Raw genomic sequence first — 25,417 nt, forward strand, 5'->3', positions numbered from 1 at the left:
AATGTACTTGGTGGTAGTAAATTACTGATGTAAGTTGACCGGAAATAATTCTGTCCAGGAGTTACGTTGGTAGTCTTCTTTGTAAGTGCTGTTGTGCTGATTTTCATGATTTCTGTGAATTCCTATTTTGTGCTCAAATTAAAAAAAAGAATCGCCTTTCTGATACTGCCTACCAAAAAGAAAAGGTGAAACTTGGAATCTCAGGATAATCAAAGTAGAAGTTTAAGAAGACCAAAAAAAGAAAAAAAAAACCAACACAAAAACCTGTGAAAAGTGACAGTATCCTCAGGAATTTCACTTTGGAGAAGAAATGAAGTTCTTAGCGGTTGTGGAAAACAACAAAAGCTGACTTGTGCGAGTAACAAACTTTTTCTGACAATCATTGCAAAATTTGCCATTTTAAGCCTCAGGTATTCAGCATGTTTCTCCAGGCTTATACAGGCAAAAATCCCTTCTTCCTTTGAAAGAAAGCAAAACCAATATCTTAAACTGTCAAAGTCTTCCAAGAAAATTGGATACTCTGAGGTAGATATCTAGAAGAATATGGGGGGGGAACAGGGAAGACATGGATTTCTAGATTCCTCTTGTTACTTTTGTTCTTAATCCTTACTTGTATTTTTGGTTTTTACTGTGGCATGAGATGTTTTAGCAGGTGAAACTAAGTATTCCAGTGCATGTAGAGGGCCACGTATGTATGTTTTTATATAAATCTTCTAAATTAAACTTTTGCTTGTTTTACGCAGTAGAAATCTGAAGTTGGATGTATATGGATTTTTTCCAAATCTGTATTCTCAACAGTTGTGTAGTCATTCCTAGAATACACTCAAATACAGTGTCTGTGTCACAAATAGCTCCTAAACAGAAAGTGCTGAAAGCAGATGGTTTGTTTCCACAGTTATGAGCCATCTCTTATAGAGGTAGGCCATAACAGATGCTTGGGAGATACCGGTATGATCTGTCTTCTGAAACACACATTTGTCAGTTAGTCCTTTGTCAAGATGTTAGGAAGGGTATTGCAGAGCAAACAGTGGCTTGGGAAATGCTGCTATCATCATCTGAAACACAGCTCATTTTTCTAAAACTAGATGACGTGTTCAACTGTTTTTGTATGTTGCTAGGGAAAATAGTATTGTACAGTTAAATGATGCTTGGAAACCAAACTTACCTGTGAATTCACTGTTGTTACTCCCAAATGAAGAAAAGGCACCTCCATCACTCCAGGCAAATGGCCCTGCTTGTGGGGACTTCTGAATGTGATCAAGAAATAGTTAATTCTGAATCTAGAATATGACATGTGAGAATTGGGACTGTGATAGTTGTGACGTAAGTTGGCCCAGACAGCAAGCCTATTGCATGCTCTGGAGTTAGTGTGTATTTAACTGAGTGTTTCAAATGCAGAATTATTTTTTATTTGTATTTTCATTATAGAGATGATGATGACATCAATGATGTTGCCTCTATGGCTGGTGTTAATCTAAATGAAGAAAGTGCCCGAATTATGGCTACCAACTCTGACTTGGTTGGAACTCAGATACAGTCGTGTAAAGATGAACCCTTTCTTGCTGCTATACCTCTACATAAACGCATACTTGAAATGGGTGAGAAACATGTCCTCTCTTTTTGGTATTTTTCATTATATAGTTCTGAGTAACAGAATATGCTTAGCACTTAAGATTGTTATAAATAAGAGAGCTTATGCCTTTTATTACATAATCTTGTATTCTTGAACTTTCAAGGTTTTTGTGATAGAAGTAGCTGAGCTATATCAAATGGGAAAAAATGTTGTATAGGTCCTTTCATATTTCATACTTTCCGCATGTTTTTTATATCCAAGGATCTCAAAGCTCTTTGCAAACATTAATTATTTCTCACAATCCTTCTTCATGTTTTACACATGAGAATGTTGAAACAGAGAGGTAAATTAAGTAGTTCAGGTCACAGAGGACACCTGTGAATAAGATGTAACAGATTGCTGAAGTTACCTGTCAAAGTTTTTTTTCCTCATGCAAACCAATAATTCAGTTCTTAACGCTTGCATATATTTAAATTCACAGTGATTTTCTTGTAGTATTTTTCCAAAAGGTTTATTTATTTATTCTGTCATTTGAAAATGAATGTTATAAATTTCAGTAGATAAAATAATTAGTCAAAATTAGTGATGCTTTAAGGTTATTAGGCATGCTCTTTATGTATTTTATTTTACATACGAAATTAATATATTGTATATCGTCTGTTACCTAAATGTATCTTTTCACCATAATTTTTGATAATGTTTTCAGGTACATCAAAGTCTTAAGATACAGAGCTCCAAGTGTATAGAAGCTTTTGGTTTTTTTTTTAAGAACTTTCATAAATTTGTGAAAATCTGTAGGGAATCGTTGTCCTCGTGGTTTTAAAGTTTTTAGGGTTTTAAGATTTGAAGGGTATTTCTGAAATATTGCGTTTATGTTCACTGATTTAATGAAAGCATTTTCATATTGCAGTTACAGCAAGTTTCTTCATTAATCTGCTATTGAGCTTCGCTTTTGTGTTATAATTAGTTGAAGCCATCCTGTGAAACAAATTCTGCATGTTTTAGTTATCATGTTGAAATGATATGACGATTACATTGTGTGATACAGCGTGGGAAAGCATATGTGCAACATTTTGTGAAGTGGCTTATTGCCAGCTGAGATGGGAAGGCAGAAAGATTGTTGTGAAATTTGTTTGAGAATGTGTTGTGAAGGATGCTCGTATAATGCATTATACAGGTGTTAGAAAACAAAAAGGAAATGGAGACCGTTAAAAAGAATGGGAAATCAGTAATAAATTTGCCATATAATCCTTAATGAACTGTCTGGGCATAACAATTGCTGCACAACATGGAGCTGTAATTACAAGTGCAGGACTTGCAGGAATCTGTACATACTTTAAGAACCGCAGAGCCCATCACACTATTCATCACTGCCTTTTGGGGTTTGCTCCTCTGAGGAGCAAATCCCTATGGCTGTTTTTGAAGCTTTATTGGCTTTGATAATTGAAATGAAACTTTCAAAGCTTTTAAAAGCAGCTGCAGGGATTTACTTCTCAAAAGCAATGAATCCAAAAGAGCGGCCACTCCTAGTGATCTCCTGCAGCCACTTTTAGAGCTTTATTTTGTCTTTATATGAAGCCTTTTATAGTTTTGAAAGTGTCTGTGGGGTTCACTAGTGGCTACTATCTGGGATCTATGGCTCTTGAGAAGAGAATTCCTTCAGCTGATTTTTGAAGTTTTAGAAGCTTGGTTTTCACTGTGTGTGGCCAGATTTGTTGATTGCCTGGGACCACACAAATTTAGTAGTGTGTGCTACTGGGCACTTAAAATAACGACATTGTAAGATCATGATGAAACTCAGTCTTACCATGTGTTGCTGTGCCTAGCCACACCAGGATCAAGCACAGGAGGCTGTGACCTTCTCAGGCACATTAGGAAAATAAAGTGTCTTATGCGAATCCTCATTCTTCTGCTTTTGTTATGCCTGTTGACAAATGAGATAAAATATATCATCTTCCTTTAACCTGAGTATGACTTAAATAGACCTTATTTTCTACCTTTATATCTATTCATATTTAATGATCACTTTAGTTCTAGGGCATGTTTTTAATGTTTTAGTAAAAGAGAGATTTGTGGTATGTACAGTGTTAGGAAACTGCTCTTCTCTCCCTTCTCAGAAGCTAGATCTTTCAAGTTTTCTGTCATGTTAATCTCTTCCTCTCTTTTTCGAGTAAGAGCTCTGTCGAGCAGCTCAGCTGTGTTCCCCAAAGGGTGTTTCAGAGATTGTCCTTCCATTCACTGGAGTCAGAATATAAACTGCTAAAGCGAGAGCAGATGCTTCTCAGTCTTTGAGAGTAACCACCAGCCAAATGCCTCAAAGTTATAGTGAAAGAGATTTCTTAATCTATTGTATGTTCTTACCTGTACCGCTCAACTTGGCATTGTTATCATCCAAAGTTTTTATTAAACCTCAATGAGCAATATTATTATTGATCCATCCAAATGGAGGAAGTAAGTGGAAGGTAATTCATGGTAAAATATCCACTTTCCACATGCTTCCTTATCCAATTTGGTATCTAGTTGTCTGTCTGGTAATCATTGCTATTTCTTATTCTAGGACGACAGCATTGTGAACTGTTTCAATTTCTTTGATGTGAAACCAAGAGTGGATGTTTCTGAGCAGTTAATGTATTTCTTTTGCTATTCCATACAGGATCATAAAAATTTAAGCCCAGATCTTTCTGTATGACAGGACAGCACAATGAAACACATGCAGAGAGCTGTAGGACTTGTTTCTTTTGGCAAGTTCAGAGGCAGAGACTGATATTCTTCATGCATGCACTGATGTGCGTGTAAACTTCAAAAACTTTCTAGGCCTTTAACTCCATTAGTAAAGTAAGATAAGCTGAATAGTGCTGAAAAATCCTAGCTATTTTGGGTTTGGTTTTTTTTGTTTGTTTTTTGCGGAAAAGAAAGAAGAAAAATAATTTTGTAGATGTTTCACTTCTCAATTTAATTCAATCACGAGCTCTTTCTTCATTGGTAAGAATGCTGGATTGTTTTATTACTTTTGAAACTAGTTTTAGGCATCGAGTGTTCACTATTTATCAAAAGGGGCAACACTTTAATTAATAAGATGGTATGGTGTAGCAGGTTGTTTTAAGAGGGAAACTGTGGTTTGTAACTGTGCTGTAAAAGTAGAAATTCCTTGATTCAAGAGTTACTGTAATTACAATGTTGTTCCTGACACTCATCAGAGAAGAATTAGACTATACTATATTTTTAATACAGTGAACGTTATCAGGACTTTAGGATGGGATAAAAAGGTGATCCTATGTATATTGTGTGATAACTAAATCCATGGAAAGGAACATATACAGAAGAGAAAGGGGGAAAAATACTGTAAAACATTAACAGGTGATAGCTAAGAATTGCATTTAAATAAGAACTGTATACAGTGAGAATTAAATTATCAGCCTAATACCTAAATAACTGTCATTAACCTTATTCTTTACCAGACTGTGGGGAGTCTATTCTGGATACCTTGTAGCAGTTCATGTTTGACTGTTCTGTTTGTTTTTTTTTTCTTTGTATTTGGTTTTAACTAGGTGGGACTTTTTCATAGTGCAGTACATTTTTTGTGTGTGCAAAAGCCCTTGTGAATGTCTTGTTGGTATCACCCGGCATGGTACGGTGGGTGAAGTTTGCTTTTCTTATGCAGGTTACTTTTAAAATTTCCACTCATTACAATGATATGAGAAGTCATTTTACTGAGAATTGGTGGTCTCTAAGACTCTGCTAGCAGTTCCAAAAGCTTTGCTTGTGATTTTGTGGTCACCAGAGCACAATATCCTCACAAGCTTAGAGCTTGCAGAATATTAACTCCCACAGCAGTATTTCAATTCTTACGTCCTCTTCAACCAGGTTATGCCATTTTGGTTTTTCCATGGCTATCCCTAAAATGTCATGTTACAAGGAGACTCTTAACCATAAATTAACTGTCTGAAAGCAATAAAAATAAAACATAATTTTGGCATGTTGTTGAGTTAGTTTCTTTCCTTCTCTCTTTCATATCACCTTCAGTGTTCTTCACCCAATGTTTCTATTTCAGCTTGTGTTGTTACAGAGCTCTGGATAAATAGAATAATTACAAATGTGACATTGTAAGAAGTGTGGGACTGATTTGGCCATATTTAATCCATTTTAAGTGTCCATCTTGTATTTCTAAACAATTTTTACTTGAATGTGTGATAAAAATGTATTGAAGAATTACAAATATGTTTTATTTCACATTGATTCATAATTATTTTTATATCTTCGTTAAGAAATCAATCTTTTTGTATTATCTTATTAAATTGTGATATCTTATTAAGATTTATGTCTATAAGCAAGTATTGTTATATATTGTTAAAAGTCTATTACATTGGCAAAATAGCATACACCTCTGACATTTCCTATCAATAATTAGTACTGGATTCTCTTGCTTTATCCAAATAGATTTTTAGTCAAGAACACAAGTAGTGGTGCAGGTGAATTATTATGAAACATGTAAATGCACCATTGAATCCAAATGCTCCTAGGTCTACAGTCATTCTTAAAAGCGCCTCAGAGCAGTTCAGCTTTATAGATTTAAGCCACTGTCTCTGCTGTCTCTGCCAGTGTAGTAGTTGTAGGGTTAGGTTCAACACAACACATAGATTTACCTTTTTGTTATTTTATTGGTGATGTATTTTTAATTGTCTAATGACATGTTAATTGTGTTCTATTTGATTCTTCCGTTACATTTGAATTACATGTCTGCTATAGAAATGTATGCTAAAACATAAGCAAATAGCTCATCTGTCTTTCTGTATTCTGTAGTATATTGAATCTACTTTGTGACATCACACTGGCAACTGAGTTGTTTGCATGTGTATATATTTTAAATAATTTTAATACTCTGGAGGGCATTTTTTATTGTTGAACAACCTAAAAACTGATTGGAATATCCTTCATGGAACTGGGCCAGTACATTTCAGAGCCTTTGTTTAAAGCATTTGTTACTAGTTTAATAGTAGAGTCATTCTGTCATCCCTGTTTCATCTGTTTATTTGTCAAAAGTTATATTCATGTTTGAATGAGATGAAACTACTATTGATGATTGCTCTTTCACATATGGAGCAGTTCTAACATAAAAGTATACTTATCTCTGAGGTTGGTTTACTTTAGAGGGTTTTTACAGCTGCTTAGATTACAGTTGTGGGTACTGAAATTTGGGTCCATCAGATTGCCTGCAAACATGTGCTTTTGTTTTCAGTGTGCTTTTTGTTGATCCTAGTTGTTTTCATTATTGACTTTTAACTTGTTATCCATAAGCTGATTTGTCTTCAAACTGAAATATTCCTTTTAATACCACTGTTTTTCAACAGCATTTTTCTGTCATGATGGCCTCCTTAAATATCTGTGTACATAACTTTTGTGTTTGGAGGTGGTTCTAATGTGCAAATCAGCCCATGAAGTCCTTGTTCTCCTTGAGCATAGAATTTTGAAGTTGTTCACTGTCCTAACAAGATGCATAGTCCAATTAAACTGTACCTGGAGTGGGGTTTTCTCTGACTTTACTTGCTGCTTCCCAGGGAAAAAAAAATAAAAATGCTAGGTATTGTGTAACACATACAGCAACTTACTGTGCACGCCAAATATGTTGACTTTCTAAAGTTCCTATTAACTTATTATTGACGGGTAGGGAGACATGACAGATATGGAAATGTATATAAATTCTGACATATGAAATAGTTCTATCTCTTTCTTAGTAAGTACAGACTTTTTCTCCCACTGTGTAACACAAGCAATTTACTAGAAATTTCATTTAGTCGTGCGCTTCTTTCTCATCAGTGTTCATATCTATAAACATTTTGTTTATTATGTTATATTTAATAACAAATTTGTTGTTCTGTACTGCAATTTATTGTTTGCTCATGTTATAATATTATATATTATTATATTATGTTGTTTGCATTTACAATTTCCTTTTTTTTTAAAAAAAGAAAAAAAAAAGGTGGGAATAAGTTCCCATCTAAGTATTAGCAGCAGTGTTGCCAAATAAACATAACCACTAAGTGTTTCAGAAGAGTGTTAAAATGTATTGTTGTTCTTTCTCTAATAGGTCCATGATTAGACTTCCTGTTTTACAAGATGTCCCAACATGTGTTGGGATGATAACTTCAGTACCACCTGAGAGCTTGGAGTCTGCCTTTCTGTGAAAGGTAAGGCAGCCTCTGTTCAATGTTTTTTTTGTGTATTTCTAAGGTTTTCTTTTTATTACTCTAATTGGTTCTGCAACACTACAACAAATAAATGAAGATTTGTTCAAACTATGATTATTTGTGAAGAAAATGAAGCTGTAATTTGTCACTCAGCCTCAGAATAAGTTTGTATCTGGAATAATGATTTAAATTTCTCAGTCTCTGCAAAGAAGGGTAAAATTAATTCCATTCCATGGAGATTCGTTCTCTGCCAGATTCATTCATGAAGACTAACTCATAAGTAGATTTCTAGTAATAAAAATGGGATGTAGAATAAGAACAATAAAAAGAAAACCTTAGAGAACCACTCAATATTGCAGTAAATCTGACTTACATTATCCCTGTAGGCAAGCTCCATGCTCTAGAGGTGGTACTAATGTCCCGAAACTCAACACATGTTGGAACATCTTTGAGGAGGAAGTCATTGATCAGTGAGCAGATCTTCGAGGGTCATTTACGGGGAAAAAAGTAAAAGGTAATAGTTTCTAAAATATATTGCAGTGATTGTTCATTATGTTTATTTGGCAATCCTGCTGCTCATACTAAGGTTGCAATGTTTTTGTTTCTTAAAATTACTGAAATACCTCAATCTTTAGTCTGTCTTTCTCATATAAGTTGAATTTGCACTTAAAAATTTCAGTGCTCTGCAGGTAAAAATGTCACTCTCTGTTTTAGTGCATTGCATTTGTTAGTTGTCTTTATGCTACTGAATCTACTGCACAGAAAGTCCATGTTGCAGGATAACACAGTTCGACTGTTTTTTTCAGTGGTTAAGATAATCAAGAGTGTTAGTGTGGTTTGTCTAGTGTTCAATAAAGTAGTCCACAGCCAAATGTTGAAAAGTGTTGAACCAGTACAAAGACATTTCACTGATAACAAAGGGTTATTTGTTTTCAAGGAGGTAACTGCATCGCTGGACGTTGTGCCAGATGAGGTACCATCTGTTCCTGCACAATAATGTGAATGTATGAATCTGATATAAACCACATAAAACACAACTGTTTTGACAAAATCACATGACCATATCTGATGTGGATTCACTTTGTAGTGGTGGATGATCTAGTAATACACAGAGTTAGCATTAATTAGTGAATATGGTGAGATGTCCTGAACTTGACTACTTTTCCTCTAATCCTGGACATACACAGACAATGTTGCTGACACTGAAATTCAGGTTATGGTGTTTTACTCTTCTGATATCTTTTATAATTTCCTGTGTTCTTTGTGCACATGTATCTTTTTCAGGTGACTTACCCATCCTGCCTCCTTAAGATGTGGCTTCATGTTGAACTAATCTGCCTAATATCAGTGAACATCTGTGATAGCTCTTCCGACATGTAACCTACGAGACATTTATAGGGTCAGAGCTAGAGTTTCTTCAGGAAAACTAAATTGCCAAAGTGTCTATATTATTTCCATAATCTGCTTCAAAAAAACAGAAGCATATAGGCAAACTCTTCTTCATGGTACTTATTTTTATCCTTTTGTGAATGTGAGTTAGATTGTTCTGCTATTGCAAGGACCATGTCACAGTATACTGACATCTGTGCTTGTCATTTCTGACATTCTTATAGCAGTTCTTTCCCATGTCTTGCTCACCTAACATAAACCCGTAATCATTTTGTTCTTTTACTTAAGCCTGAGGTCTTGTAATGGTTTAATATCTTTTCATCTTCTGTTTAAGACATTGAGATTTTTATTTCTTCCACAAGGAATTAGATAAAATACAGTTTAGTTACAGAGAAAATAAGGAAAAAATAATTGTAATCCACTTCTGTTCCTCTGAGTTCTCATTATCTTTCTGTCCACTCTGATCAAGCTGTCAGGCTTGCTGTCTGTCTGAATACCAAGTATTCTGTTCTACTACTAGATGCACTGCTTTTCTGTTAGTGCTTTCCTGGTTCATGGCAACCGCTTCCATTTTCCAGGCCTCTGCTTACCTGTACATCATACTGTTTGGCAACTAGCATGGTTCCGTTGAAGACAAACTGCTTAGGATTATAGAAATACTCTTTAGGGATGATTAATAGCTGCCTTTTAGCTGTTTAATTACTTTGCTCAAAGACAGAATTTTGGGAACTGGATTGTCTGGTTATAAATATTTTAGGTCAGACCCCTTCTCAAATTAGTTCTTTCTTTTTGCCAAAAAATCATGTTTGTAATCCTGGACTTATGCTCTTGCTGAGAGTTCTTAAGGCTTTTCTGTTTTCTCACTTCTGCATTACTTTTGTCAAAAAATGCTGATCATGTAAGAAGGGTTAAAGAGTTTCCCTAGTAATTCTTTTTGTTTCCTGGATATTTTTCCCTGCTCTAACTCTCACTGACTTGCATAATAGCTTTGAGTAAGCATAGGGAATAGGCATTTTGGCCTGGTTATGTGTGGATTTTTGATCTATGTGGCTGTTTCTGTGTCTGTTGTGTTAAAATAATTATACTGCTATGACTCCCTAGAATAGAGCTATTTTTCACTCTGGTCTCAGTTTTGTAAGAATTAGGGTATTAGGTAAAATTAGGAGGTGACAGTTCAAAACAAACAAAAGTGAATAGTTAAGTTGTCAAACCTTTATTTTAGGATGCTGCAGGTTCAAGAAATGACTTGAAAAATTAATGGAAAAAAAATCCATTGAGGGGTAGTGAAGAGTAAGACAGGTCCTTTAGGGTGGTTCTAAGCTGTATATGGTTGTATATGTGGATGCTCTTTTTTTTTTTTTCAGCAGTATTTCACACTACTACTGTTAGAGAATGGGTGCTGGACTGTATTATTCAGTGTAACCTTTCTTAACTTTGTATACAATTGCAGAAATGCAAAAAGTTCACTATAGTATAATTTGTACTGAATAAGTTAAATCCTCTGTAGTATGTCAACAAAGCTTTGAGTGCTTTTCTCTGCAGTGCATTCTCCTGCAGAGATTGAGTCTTAGGTGAATCTTACCTTGCTAAAATAATTTGGTTGGCACTTATTTTGGAGAAAGCAGAAGAAGAGAGTATTACAGTTTTCAGAATATTTATTTAGACTTTGTATGCATTAAGTTACATTAGAATTGTATGGCTGGTCTTTTCTGCTGTGTTTTGCATTGAAAAGAGCTATGTATTTCAAGGATTTTCATCTGTAAGTTGGGTTTATTTGTATGTATAGTTAAAAGTAACTGTTTCACTGATTTTTCAGTTTCACGAATTGCTTCCTGAAAAATCATCTCATAGTCTGTAGTACTGAAATAGTACAGAAAAGACATTAGGCCCCAGCAAGTCCTGAGTACTCAAGAATATTGTACGCTTTTATCCAGAAGTGAGCTCATGAGATTTTATCCTATGAAAGGAAAAATGTTCTTATAAAAACAAGCTTACTAAAGTAACTAACGTGGAGCCTTCCATTGCTTTGTAAATAATGTTTGTGATAAAGTGTTGTCATTTCTAGCATAGGCAGTTTATGTGAAGGTGAACTACAAATATAATGTTGAGCTGTGTGGGGTGCTACTTTACCAAATCTTTTCCATTACAGTTGAGATAGTTCAGGGTTGATTTGGAGCTGTGGAATGTATCTTGGCCATCTGCCCCTCACTGAAGGGATGCTGGTTTATACCTGCCAGAGGGAATTGCTTACCAAAACACAAAACACTTGGCACCAATTCTCTCTAGTTTGGCACAAAACATTCCCTAGCCTGTGGTTTCCCTAAACAGTCTCCAGATTCCAAGTTTCTCAGAGGCACCTGCTCAAACTACTTTGGATTTGCTGATTTTGTGAAGGAAGCAGCTAAAGCTTTAGTTCTACCTTTCCTCATAATATCTCCCAGACAGATTTAACAGTAGAGCAAATCAACACTGATTAAATTATTTATTTGTTTATTTAGTAAGACTTAAAGTGAAGCTTCTTTTTATTTAAAGGACTGAAAACCTAGGATGACAGCTAAAATCATGATACTGTTTGTTTTGCCTGGGATCACTAGGTTATCTTATACTCATAGGAATCCCTAATCCCCGTCATCATAGCTAGTGATTTACTATTTGCTCATTGCTCCATTTAACAAGCTTTTCTTTCTGTTTTTAATACTAAAAGGTAGTCTGGGGCTGTGGCAGTCCCTCCAGACAACTCCAGAGTGTTTTGTACCCAGCAAACCTCCTCAGTTTCTTTGTTGTGTTCAATCCTCAACTGTCTACCTTAACGTGTAAGATCCAGTTTTCCCTTTGGAGTTTTGAATGCAGTGTTGATGGCTGAGGACACTGCTGTGTGGGAGATGTCCCAGTCTAATCAGGTTGGGCTTCAGGACGGGGGACAAGTAAGTTCAGTAATTGCTGTTTTATGGCTCCTCGGGCTCTCAGTGCGTTACAGTTGTTTCCTGACTGTGTTTAGGCAGGCTGGTAAATGTTGTTGCTGAGTGTAGAATGACTGATGTCATAGTATTAGGCAAAGTCCCTATTGCTTTCTGCTGATTTCATGACCTGCATTCTGTAGAGAACACATGGTATGTTTTAGGACCTGCAGGTGTTGTTTGTGTTGTTTTAGAAGGGAACTGCTCACCACTTTTTCCCCATTTTTTTGTCAGCTGTTAGCCATCAGAAGTTTCTGTACAGCTTAAGTCTTGAATGAAGTCTTGAATGATGACTACTTAACTGGTCCTGATTTTTTAATGATATTTAATTTTATAGAGATTGACACCTTCAGCAGAACTATAAAATCATCGCTTTCTTTCATGCTATTAAAATGAAGGGCTGAAATTAATGAAAGAATTACATCATTTTAAAGGTTTGGAAGATTACTGCAGCAATTTAGGGGGTAATTTTTCAAAAACATTACTTTCCTTGATAGGGAAAATTACAGAGAGGCAGGCTTGTAAACTGTGGTGAATAGTTTGGGATGAATGAGGAGGAAGAATGCTTGAGCTCATCATAGATGCAATCCAAGGCACAGTCAGGTACTTTTTATGCTCTGGGGATGGGGTAGATAGGTATGGCCAGATGCATCTCTGTTTTATTATTCCTCATCTGATGCTGTTAAATGAGGTAAAATAGAAATTTAGACAAATATCCCAGATGCAAGGAGGATGAATTTATGTGATTTCCTTCCATCTTGCTCTATGTGAGCGTGTTGTAACAGCAGATGAGGCCTGGACCTAAGAAATCTGGTTCCAATTGTGGCCAATGTTTAGCATAAAGAACTTTAAGTGTCTTCTAATTTTAAGATGATAGCAGTGAGTGCTTTCTGCATTTTTGGCTGACCTGTGATTAAGAGCAAATAGAGAATAAATAGGCTCTCTCCCACTGTTTATGTTGAAGGATGAGACAAATTCAAGCCCTAAATATATGCTGTTTAATCGTTTAAAACCAATTCTTTAAAGTTTTTTGTTGTTGTTGTTTTAAGTGTAAATGTAAAGAGATTTTATACAGGCATTCAATAATTTATCACATCAGTAATCAGTCAGACCTAATGTTTTACAAATAATTTTTTTTATCTTTGATCTCCGTCCTGTCAGTCCTCTTTAAGTATAAATTATTCAAGTAACTTTTTGATTCTTTGAAAGCCTATCTGCAACGATAGTGTTTTGTCCTGCTTCTCAAATAGGACAGTATTCTTATGATTTAGTTTGGTTTGTTTGATCAATAAAATATAATTAAAGTTCTAAAGCACAGTGAAGTTGGTACCCCTCAAATATGGAAGTAGATAATAGCACTCTTCAAAATCTTCACTTCTTGGAACCTGAAAGTTTTCAAAGACAAGGTTTAGGCACTTTTATGTTTGTGAAAAAAAACAACCTTGTGCTAGTGACACATATGCCAATATCAGAATAATATTGCTGAATGCTTTTTCCCTCAAGGTTTTTGAAACTTATATACAAGTTCTAACTTTATAGAAATTCTCTTGCAATATTGCAAACTTTTAAGTAGAAAACAGTTTATTTGTAACGAAAATATTTCAGTGCTTTTTTTATACTTTCTTTGCATGCTATTTCATATGTTGTAGACCTTTATTAAATGCTGACTGAACCATGGGTTTTCTACTAATGCTTCCAAACATGTAATTAAGATTTAATATACAGACAGGCCTTATTATGCTGTTCTATAAATGCTTGGCAGATTAGAAATTTGTTCATTTTGGAAGTATTAATTTGTGAACCCTCATATTTTTCATATATGACAAGGTGACTCAACTGACTACTTTGTAGTGATACCCCTGAGAAGCAATTGAGACTTAAGTTCTGTCACAAAGAATAGAAGTGTTCGTGCTATCATTCATTGCTTCTTCATGGTCTTTTACAGCTCTAGTGTACTGGCAAAAGTGCTTGAATGAAAAACATGACCTTAGTTATGCTTTTTAAAACATAAGAACTCAAATTCAAGTGGAGAGATTGGTTAAAATTACAGCTTGAAGCCTTGCTTTGCTCCATCTCCATCTTTGTTGTCATCCTTGATGATGTTTTTATCATAGCTGTAGGAAAAATTCAGAATTACATTGCTAAAGTCATTTTAAAGGCTTAAGGATTGTGCTTGATGTTGAAAATGTTTGAATTTAGCAAATGTATTATTTGATACCAAACAATTTTTTTCAAACTATGCATTTCATGATGTTTTAAATGTGTAGCTCCTTACTGCTTTATAATGCACAATTTGGGTTATGAATCTACAAGTGAAGACGTCCACAGTATCAACCTTCGAGCACATTAAAAGGAGCAGAAAAAAAAGTCAGAAATAATTACAACTTTTTGTTAAAAAAACAAAGGTATGTGACAGCAGTTTGTTGATCAACATTAATTCTTTTGTTAAATCTTTATTTTCTCTTTGTATTTTGTGTGTCTATATGTGAGTAAGCATACATACTATGACCAGTTAGTGCAGTTAAGATGGGAATCTAGAATGCTGGGACTTGAAGAAAAAAAAAAAAATCTGCAATTGAACCAGCTATCCCATGAGCTGGTTGGCAAGATAAACTGTGTATGATAATATTTATGCTTTATTGATACAGTTAAGTACATAAAGTATTTTCACATAATTGCATATACAAATTTTTTATAACTTTATATTTTTCTCCTATCAAATTAAACATTAACTATCTAGTTCGTATTTATTGTCATATTTTAGTGTCTGCACAAACATTCTTGTGAAGGGAAGGTAAACCTTTCTGAATTAAAATCGGAAAAAACAACTATGTGCTTTAGGAGTGGGTCTCAGGTATTTCCTATCTGAAGATCAGCATAATTTTCCTTTGAAGGAAAAAAAATTCCAGTGTGTTTTTTTTTAAATATTAATAGGAGTGGATGAAGCTCAGGAGGAGATGTAAGTTCCTATTTTGAAGTCTTAGTATCTTTTTCTTCACCACTACAAGTATTAACTTTTGCATAGATTCAGTTTCTACTTCTTGGCATTTTTTTGGGCTTTATGAGATAGTGTCATTTTGCTACTTTCACTGCTTTGAAGTATCTATTTATATAGCAGAAAAATATAAGAACTGTTTTTAAAAGTCTCTAAGAATGTAATCAAAACTTTTCTTCAATCAGAAAATCAGTAAGGTTGTAAAGATGCCTGTTTACGAGAGTATAACTTAGGCAACCTTTCCAAGTATAGATGAAATTACTGTTTCAGGAGCATGCTGGTAATTTTCCCATCTTTGCCCCAAGTATAGCCCAAGTGTTTCAGTAGTGTGCCAAATCTTCATGTAGTATACAGCTTTGGAATGCACCCTGCTTCTGATGTCCTATGCTAACAGAACTAATGACTGGTATAAATTTAGAGCAAGGAAAACGTGTTGTTTCCACACATGATGAATGTTGTGGATGACGAGTTGACTTCTTATACATTTATCTTTTTGTAGTCTGGTTTCTTGATGTTTTTGGGGAAATTTGTGCTGTATTCTTTCTTCTTTAGCCTGCTTTCCAAAGAAAGCAAGCCTTAGATGATGGAACAGTCTATTTGCCTTCCTTCTCTCCCCCTGCAGATAACTTTTGAATTTATTGATAAATCAACAGCTAGATAGCCCTTGTGTGTTCCAATTGAGGGGAAAATCAAATTTTCTTTTCTTTGCTCTTCTGAATGGATAGCTGCCAATCAGCATTCTTGTACAGACTTGCCTCAGGGTGAGCTGGCTGTGCCCAGCTGGCAAGCTGGATAAATGTGGGCTGGAAGATAGGCCGGGGGGTGATGTTAGACATGTGAGGGAGCTAGGATGTTGTGGTAAGAAGGCATAACAAGGATTGCGGGAAGGAACTGGAGCTGTTCAAGAGAAGCAGGGATCATAGAATCAGACTAGATTGTCTAAATTATGTTCATCTGAGTAATAAAAACATGCAAGGTGGGAGATTCTGTAGCTTTTTTTGTGCAAAGTATTCTAACACTTAATGAAGAATTCTTGCCTATGTCTGGTCAGAACCTTTACTGTTTCAGTTTATGAATTTTTCTCATCCTTACTCCAGGCATCTCAATAAAGAGACCGGATTAATCTTCCTAAATAACCTCTGCCTTAAGTTTTCTCCCAGATAAAGACCGCTCATGTTCTGCTTGTATTGTCCAAATGTTCCAGCCCTGGTGACTTGTTCCCGGACTCACATTTTTCCAATCTTTCTTGCACTGGGGTACCTGAAACTGAGCTGTGGGATGGACCAAAAGAAAAGGAGTAGTCACCTCTCTTGATGTACTGACTACTTTTGCCTCCTGTTGATACAACCAGTTGTACTGATAGTCTTCACTGTTGCCAGGATGCATTGCTGAATCATGGCTGGCTGACTGCCCACCATAAGCTTTCCATCAGCTCCGCTCCATTCGCTGTGCTGTCATCTGCAAACTTGATGAGGGTGCTTTAGATCTCCCTGTATATCCCTGAAAAAGGTATTCAAAAGGGCAAGTCCCAGGACAGACTCATGAGGGCCACCATTTATAATTGGCTTTCAGGTAGTTTTCTAGAATTGTGAAGACTTGTTCGGAGGGATTTCAGGAGTAGGAAATCTCACAGGGTTATCGTGGAGAATGGTGGGGAGGGCCTAGGACATGACTCTTTGGGAAGTGGGCATCTCAGGAAATGATCCTTTCATTATGGATGAAGTTCCAAAGAGTTGAATAGGCAAAAAGAGCTGCATAGTAGACGAGTTGACTGAGGGCAAAAGTGCTTAAAGTTAGGAAAACTTTTATCACGAGAAAAGAAAAAAAAGAAAAAAAAAATGGTGGTGGTAGCTCTTTATTATGAAAGCATTGTGTGTTCAGAGAAGTTGGGTAGCTGTAGTGAAACAGCTGAAATTCAAAGAATTATTATTGTAACAATTATTCATTCCTACTTGTAACTAGAATACCTGCCAGAATTTTCCATCTCAAACCTCTTTTCTAGATACTACTTAATTAAATTTCCCTTTCTGCTTGTATTTTATCATACAGACTAGTTTTTTTTTATTATTTTCAGATTGATAGCTTTGCTTACAGGTTTGCATAATAAAGTGGTGCATGCTCAAATAGGTGTGGATATTGCAAGCCTGACTGGCACAAATAGCTCCCACCAACATGAATAGTCCCAACGACTTCAAGGACTTAATTTGCATGAGTAACAGTTGCAGCGTTGGGATCTTAATGGGAATGTCTGCTTTCCATTATGCGTTCAGCTTTCAGCAACCTCGGTGGAGCTCCATCTCTATTACAGAGGACAAATTGGGCACCAAGACAGATGGAATTTTTTTAGCGGCAAAGCAAAAATCAGTTGAAGTCATATACATACTGCTGAAGTCCTTAAGGTATCGTGTACTGTATAAAGGCAGTGATAGCTTAAGTTGAAGAGATAACGACTTCAAAGAATCATTACAAAAAAAAAAAAAAATTAATATCAGAAATATATGACAGAATTCAGCTCTGGGAAGCGTGGGGATGATGTGCTGTAGTGATGTAATAAAATATACATTTAAATAGACAGAACGGTTGGAGGAAAAAAAAAAAAAAGAAAGAAAAAAAAGAAGCTCAGGCGGCCGGGCGCAGCCGGTTCCCGCCGCAGCTGTGCGCCTTATGCGGGCTCTCCCCACGCGCTGCTGCAGCGCCCCCTGCCGGGAGGGCGGTCCCGCCCCGCCGGTGGCGCAGTGAGCGCTGCCGGCTGCTCTTGCCGCTGAAACAGCGGGGCTGTAGGCACGCCAGAACGCTGCTCGTTACCTCGTCTTCATTTTTCGGACGTGTGATGGTTTTTTACCCTCGAGTTTGGCTGGAAAAAGATAGGAATGCGTCATAAAACAGGCTCATTTTTAAGCCTCTCAGGTTTGTATTTGTGTGGAGTTCTCTCCCACAGGTGACGACTGCTCTAATTAGTCACTCAGGAAACACTTTCCAGAATATTCTCAGTTAATTTCCTGGAATGCTTTGTGTACATATTATTATGTCACAAGTGAACATATTCAAGCATTTTTAAGGCTTACGTTTGTTTAAAGAAAAAGTAGTAGTGTGTGCTGAAGGACACAGCAGTGTGCTGTGGGCTGCAGCCTGGGATTGTGGGCGCTGCAGCAATGATCCTGAAAGCAAGGATTTGCTGCTTCTGAGAGCTTAGATTGCCTCATCTTCTACTTTCTGTCACTATACTGGGATTAAACCTGGTAAGGCCTCAGTGTCTTCTGAGGGGTAAAGAAGCAACTCTGGATTATCTCAAACTTAAAATTGTGACCACAGAGGTAATGAATGTTATCACCAAAGCTTTAGAGATTTACTATCAAGGATTTATATACTCAGGAAAATAACGTTGTGACTTCGTGTTCTTTACAGATTGGGCTTTTTTTTTTTTTTTTTTTTTGTGGAAGGTCAGCTAATTTTCTTTTCTTTTCTTCTGCTTTAGCTAAAAAATTAGGAATTACTGATGTGCCAGCTGAGGTGGTTACTTTTATTTCCCATGCAACACAAAGCAGATTAAGAACAGTGATAGAAAAAGTAACAGTGATAACCCAGCACCGCATGGAATCATACAAAGTAAGTGTACAAATCAAGCTATTGGATACATATAGCGATGCAACTTGACACGGCTTTCTTTCTTAGCACATGGTACATGTTTTGTGTTCATTTTGTGTGCAGAGCACATTTTAATCACAAATTTATCTACCTCGTTGCATAGAGAGCAGTGGGATGATGACCGTGCTTGCCAGACCTGTCTTCTCTGTCATAGAATTTGTGTGTAAAGTTGTATTCGTCTTTGTATGCTGGGCTCACCTGTTAAGCTGTTTCTGCTCACCTTTTTGTGACCAAGACTGTTGATTCACACCTTCTCTTTTGACCAGGGTAACTGCTGATTGAACCAAAATTGCTTCAATATTTAGGAATCTGCACTAGCTATACCTGTCTTTGACCGTGTGAGATACTAATACTTCTATACTTGCCATTTAAAAATTTTAGCACAAAACTTAAATTGTTTAACTTAAAGAATATAATGATTAGACAGGGATAAAAACTGTTCTGAGATTAGAGGGAAGAGCTACTAATTTGTCTTAAGCCTGCAACTAAAGAATTCAACTATTAAATTCTTCACTATAATTAAACAATATTCTCTTTTTTTTAAAAAAAAAAAGGGTTTCAAGTTATTCTGATACTGTTGTTAGTGATTGTATTCTTGGAGAAAATTGAAATAATTTAGATATCTTAAACCAGAAGGAAAATTGTAATAAAAAACTGCAAACCAGTTTGAAATTCAGGTAAGTCAAATATGTTTTGTTATTAGAAATAAGTTACTTTTTTTTAATAAAAGAAAATTGCTAGCAATTGTTAAACTAATACAAAAGTATGTAGGTGGCTGGCTTCATTGCACCAAGCTTAATACTTTTGTTGTTGTTAGTACTGTAGAAAGATTTTAATGTATACACTTGGTCTTGATGAAAATGCCTGTTTTCATAAAATATTGTTCTTTACAGGATGATGAATGGTATGAACAAGCTACAGATGTCCGATCACAATTGAAGTTTTTTGAGCAGTTGGAACGTTTAGAAAAGCAAAGGAAAGATGAACAAGAGAGGGAAATCTTGCTAAAGGCTGCCAAGGTATCTTAATTATTCTATTTTTAAAAATTATTTAGCAGTTCATGGTCTTCAAACAACCACTTAATCTCTTGAAATCTGTTTCTGGAACAGTTTTTGTTTCTTAAACTGTAGCAGAAATGCTGAGTCATAGCTTGAAGCAGTGATTGAGCACCTGGTGGGAAGGCAGGGCCAATGCAGGGGAGCTCAGTGCATGCAGTGCACCTGAGTGACCAGAAGGGGTGGAGCCAGGATGCACCCCTTCCCAGCCCTCATTTAAGAGTTGACAGTGGAGGTGAGGGCATCTCTCTGGAGATCCCTGCCTACCTGAGGCTTTCCAAAGGTAAGGAGATTTTCTTCCTTCATTTCTACGTCTATGGCTGCTGCCTTTGGGCTTCTCATCATTTGCCGCCCCATTATTGTTGCTGTACTTTCCATTGCATTAAAGCATTGCATATACCAAAGAAATATTTCTATTTTGACACCGCACCTTATATTTATGAAATCATGCTGTTTATCCACAACGACAGCACACCTAGCTGGTGGAATGCTCCTGCATTCTCAGGAAGATGTAACGCTGAATATGGTGGGTTCTGGAGATTATGGAAGGCAATGCCTTATATATCTCTAGATAAATTCCTATCCAAAACTGCCACTTTAGCTGTATTACTGATTTATCAAACTACAAATAAGTTTATTCCTTAGTTATTCTGAGTTATTCATCCATTGTTTTACATTTTCACTGAATTATTTATTGTATATTCTAAACAGTTTATATAGCACAACTCAGTGTTCAGAGATAAAATTTTGTCTGTTATTAGAAGACCTTTCCATTTGCAAACTTAAAAACAACAGCAACAAAAAAAAAGCCAACCCAACAACAGGACCTGACTTGCTAATTTCAGAAAAATATTTCCCAATTTGGCTGTTTTCATTTTTTTTTTAATCTGGATTTTCTTTGTTTTCTTTCTTAATTTTTTCTTTCTTAATTTTTTCTTAATTTGTTTTCTTTCTTAATTTAAAATCGTTCACATTTTTAGGTATTCCACAATTTTCCACAGAAGATATATATGCCCTTTAAATGTTTAGATGGAAGCAGAGACACTTTTCATTTTTAATGCTTTTTTTTGTATTTAATTTTCTACATTGAATGAATACATCTTGATGAATCACACTTTCTTTCTCTGTATCTCTTTTTGTTTGTTGCTTTTTGAAGTCTTTCTCTTCTCTCTCTCTCTTTTTTTTTTTTTTTTTTTTTTTTTTAATGGACTTTGAGAGAATACAGTTCTGTAGTCTTTAGTTTAAAAGCATTTCACTAACTGGGCAAAGTCACATGCAAGTTGATCTAAGGCTGGATTAGATGTTATCACTTCCAAACTTATGATGCCATGTTTTCTGGATTCTTTTTCTTATATCTTGAGTCAATGTTATCTTGACTTCATGGGAGTTTTAGGAAATAAATACATTAACAATAAGTTTGATTCTAATAGATTATAGAGCGAATTCAAATAATTACACCAAAAAACATTGAAGAAGTCTTTTACATGACTTGAAGAAATCATTTTCATTAACATAATGCACATGTAAATCAGCTTTATAACCAGACAGCTGGGCATAAAGACAATTTATACTAGAAAAAATACGTATGACAAAAAAGAAACAAAACCACAAAGTAACCGTGGAAGAAAAATGCTGATTTACCAGCATTAATGTTTAGAAAGAGAAATTGAAGATACTGTGAAACCTTTGAAAGGTGCTTATGCGGTGCTGGGATTTAAGTGTTAAATGCCAGCTTTGAATTGAACATAGAATGATAGCATCTGTCCTTTCTGGAGCACGTGTCTGCTCTCTGCCGTGCTGTTCCCATGGATTGACCACCTGTTTCAAAACTCACATAGAACATATTTGAACATGCTGTGCCAAACTCACAACTTCTTATTCTAAACAATACATTGTTCGTTATCTCCTCAGACTCTAGGTTGCTGCTGAAATGCAGGGTGCTCTGTACATCAACAGAGAGCTCTTGTGATCTTTATTTTGAATTCCTACATACTGAACCCTTAGCCAGGATTTTGGTCTTTCTGGTCTTTTTTCACATCCTTAGTTGTTTGAGGAGATGGAAGGCTTTGTGGAGAGGATGCAGTAATTGCAATGAAGCAGTTATTAAATGGACACAGTTAAAATCTACCTCATCTGCTCTGGTAACAAATGCTACAGACCAGAAAATGTTTCATGTCTGTTTGTGGTATGCTGATTGCTATTTGTGCCTGCAAAGAGGGTAATGATTAAACTGGTTCTGGAGACTGAAATACCTCTTATGCAAAGAGATTGTTTCACAGATCAGGGCACCTTTGTCACCTTGATAGTATGGTGTATTTAAAAGTTAGAAACCTTGGGATTTTAAGATGAAATTTCTGTTTCTGCTTATTTTTCTATAAGCACTTAAATCTAAAAATGATATATATATAAAAAAAAAAAACACAACAACCAACAATGTAGAAGCTACTGCTGCTTAATGTGCCTTTTAGACAGTGATTTTTTTTATCCTGTACCTGTTTTGGCATGCTATTTTGCAGTGTTTGTTAAAGATACTCAGCAGAATAATTTTAGAAGAAGTTTTGAAATTGCCTGCTAGTGGTACCTAGTCTGTTGTATAAGTATGAAACGGCATATACAGGTTTAACTTGCTGAGTGAAAGTTCTTTTTAAGTATTTAGTTTGTGAAGCCTCTTTAGCAACCAAGTCCACGTGTTCATGAAGAATAAGATACTGAGAAAGGAAATGTTGTCTTCTGATTGACCTGCAACTGTATTGTCAGCTACTACTGTAAGATATGAGTGTAGAATTCATGAGTACCCTGGTGGGGTGGATTTTGCTGCAGGAGGTGGCTTGGGAGGGACGAGAGATAAAGTCAGATGGAGAGACCAAAGAAAAAAGTAAGGCTTCAGAAACTTTTTAAAAGTTATTGCAATATACTGTTTATTTTTAATTAAACACCTGAAAATTTTAAACTGGACTTCTACTTTGAGGACTTTGCATCATGTCTAATAACATGTACCAACCTAGAATGTGTGGCCCAAAATATTTCTCTAATTTACCTTCTAGTGATACTTTTTCTAATTATAGTGCTTAAAGATGATATATTGGTCCCCAAAACTGTCAGATCTGCAGTTGTCATCTGGTGGAACAATTCCTGTTTCACCAGATGTGATGATTTAAATACAGAAGCTGTACAGGGAGGTGCTACAGCTGCCTCCATTATCATTACTTTTGGATTTTCTTCCTGTTACGTAAATCATAGGGTAAAGGAATAATGACACAGGGAAGGGCTATCTTGTGTGTATGTATACATACACGTATGTGGAGTGCAGTCTCTTTAAATAAACTATTTTGGAGAATCACCTCTTTCTCCTTGTTTGTTTTCCTAATAAGTAGCCACTGGCCATTATTTCCGTTGTGTGCAGAAGCAAAGGTCTTTTGAATCTGTCTTTGGTGGTTGATATGGGAAATCAGAAAAGAAGCTAAGGGAAGTCTGAAGACAGCAGAAAGGTCAAAAGCCAGACTGAAATAACTTGAGGAGCTTACCTTTACATTTGACGTGGTGTGTGGACTTTCTGAAAACACACAGCACATGTCTTGCTATAGTAAAAGATGCTTTCATAGTGATTCATCCTTGCTGCTTTCATGGCGATTTCCAAAATCTGGAAAATGTAGGTTGTGTGTCAAATGGAATGAGGTTCTGATTCGAGTGTAATAACGGGAGTATTTCTGGCAGCAGAAAGGAGTTTGTGGTCTGCTATCAGTGCTCTGTATTAATAGAACAGGCCTGTCTAGTTTTGGGTTTTAAAATATAGCTACAGCTATCATAGGAATGTGGCCTTTATTCTGTGAACGGTGTCAGTAAGCAAACTGAAGAATTGCTTGGTGGTGTTTGCACAGTTAAGCAGCATTTATGGATGATGTAGATTTTGATAGTGCAGTAGGTTGAAGGTGCTTTTTTACCTTGTGGGTGCTTTCTTATTGGAGAGAGATGGTTGAAATTTGGCTGCGCAGATTCCCTTACGCAGCGCTATCACGTGCACCTCCTGTCATTACTTGAAGGGCCCATCTCTCTGAGTGAGAGATGAGTTCAGTTGTCATGCCAATTTAATCCTTTCCTTCTCTTCTGAGACTACAGTGGATGTAATGCAGCTTTTTGTGAGATGAAGCACTTTCTGAACTGAAACTTGTAACTCAATTCCGATGAGAGGAGAGCAAAGAGTGAATTATTGCGTTGAGATAATTTTCTCAATTTTAAAAAATTTGTTACTTCAATTTTAATGATTTTAAAAATGAATCTTCTTTTAGACCTGCACTCTTGCAATCTTCCTCACTGTGGTCGTAGCTCAAAATAGGGTTTTACCCTCAGCTATGCTGCTTTTAACTCTCACTTTTTATTAACAAAGCTAATGTGAAAGCAAAGTGTTTCATGTTGCCAATTTAATTTCTTTAATTAAAAGTGAAAGTTATAAGCTGGTACAGCCGTGGGTGAAGTTCTAATGTCATCAATGGGGAAAAATAGGTTTAAAATTGAAACTGTTGGCACAGCGGTGACTCTCAATAGTACAGCACCTGCAGTTGTGATTCTTCACTTTATTTAATGAAAAAATATGAATTGGAAGAATTAAAGACTCCCAGGACATGTACTGGGAAGGGGGAGAAGAGGTGTGAGCACCTTAACTGGAATCAGACTTTGCTGATCAGGCAACAGTCAAGTATTTAGGAATGGAGACCCTGAGAGTTTTTCAGAGATTTAGCCGATGGAAAAAATCACAGTTATTCTAAAATCTAAGAGAAACCTTTTTTTGTTAGTGGGGAAAAAGATGTAACAATAGTGCAACTTTGACATTGCAAATGACAACAAAATATGGGATAATAGTCCTGGTTCAGAGCACCAGAAGGAGTGTTGTTCTGCTCACCTGCACAGATGCAGGTGTCCTTCAGCTTTAAAAATAATTGTTGCCTTATTACATCAAAGTCGGATAGATATTCCTTTAAAAATACTTTTGATTTCTAATGTAAGACAATTGTAAGAAATATGAAGTCCGCTTCTTAAAACTGCACTGTTATGTGTGTAATTAGGTGTCTGTTTCTGTGGCATTATTCATGAGCACAAGCAAGGAGAAAAGCTGAGGTTTGGAACATTAGTTTGGTAACATGTAAATGTAAACATGTAACCCCATGTTTCTAATATGCTTTGAATGCACACATTTAGCATGTGCTACTTTTCATACTTTCAAAGTCTGATATTTCCATAGAGCTAATGTGATCTATGCAGTTTTCAGATAAATAAGATAGCAAGTTCTCTAACACAAAGCACTTTCGTTGTTAACAATTAAAATATCAGCCTGTCTGGTCTAATGAAAGTAGCTTATGTTTGGGAGAAATGTTAACAAACCTGGCTTGGTGGATGCATTCTCAGTAGGAGACATCATTTAATGTATTTAAAGGTATGTTATCTGGTTATGATCAGTCCTGGGTTTCTCTAAAATTACTATGGGAAGCAAGCTTGCTTCTAAGGATGTTTATTCACCAACATGAAAATATATTGCATAAATCCAGCTTTCATTATTTACAGATATTATGGAGATGAAGAATAGAGTGAGGGAAGGAAAAGAGTCATGATGAACTCTTTGGAAG

The 25,417-nt window shown here is 35.9% G+C and overlaps 1 protein-coding gene across 1 annotated transcript in view; it reads left to right on the top strand.

The window, feature by feature from the left end:
* The window catches only part of LOC122183390 (transcription initiation factor TFIID subunit 4-like), a 133,206-nt gene that overhangs the window by 37,794 nt on the left and 69,995 nt on the right, over nucleotides 1–25,417 (top strand). The window contains exons 10-12 of the mRNA XM_042877285.1: nucleotides 1,429–1,598; nucleotides 18,575–18,705; nucleotides 19,638–19,763. Coding sequence (XP_042733219.1) covers nucleotides 1,429–1,598; nucleotides 18,575–18,705; nucleotides 19,638–19,763 — 427 coding nt within the window. The remainder of the gene's footprint in view (nucleotides 1–1,428; nucleotides 1,599–18,574; nucleotides 18,706–19,637; nucleotides 19,764–25,417) is intronic.

The sequence above is a fragment of the Lagopus leucura genome, unplaced genomic scaffold (genome assembly GCF_019238085.1).
Source record: "Lagopus leucura isolate 7727_CA_CO unplaced genomic scaffold, USGS_WTPT01 Super-Scaffold_100017, whole genome shotgun sequence".
In the NCBI taxonomy this organism is placed as follows: Eukaryota; Metazoa; Chordata; class Aves; order Galliformes; family Phasianidae; genus Lagopus; species Lagopus leucura.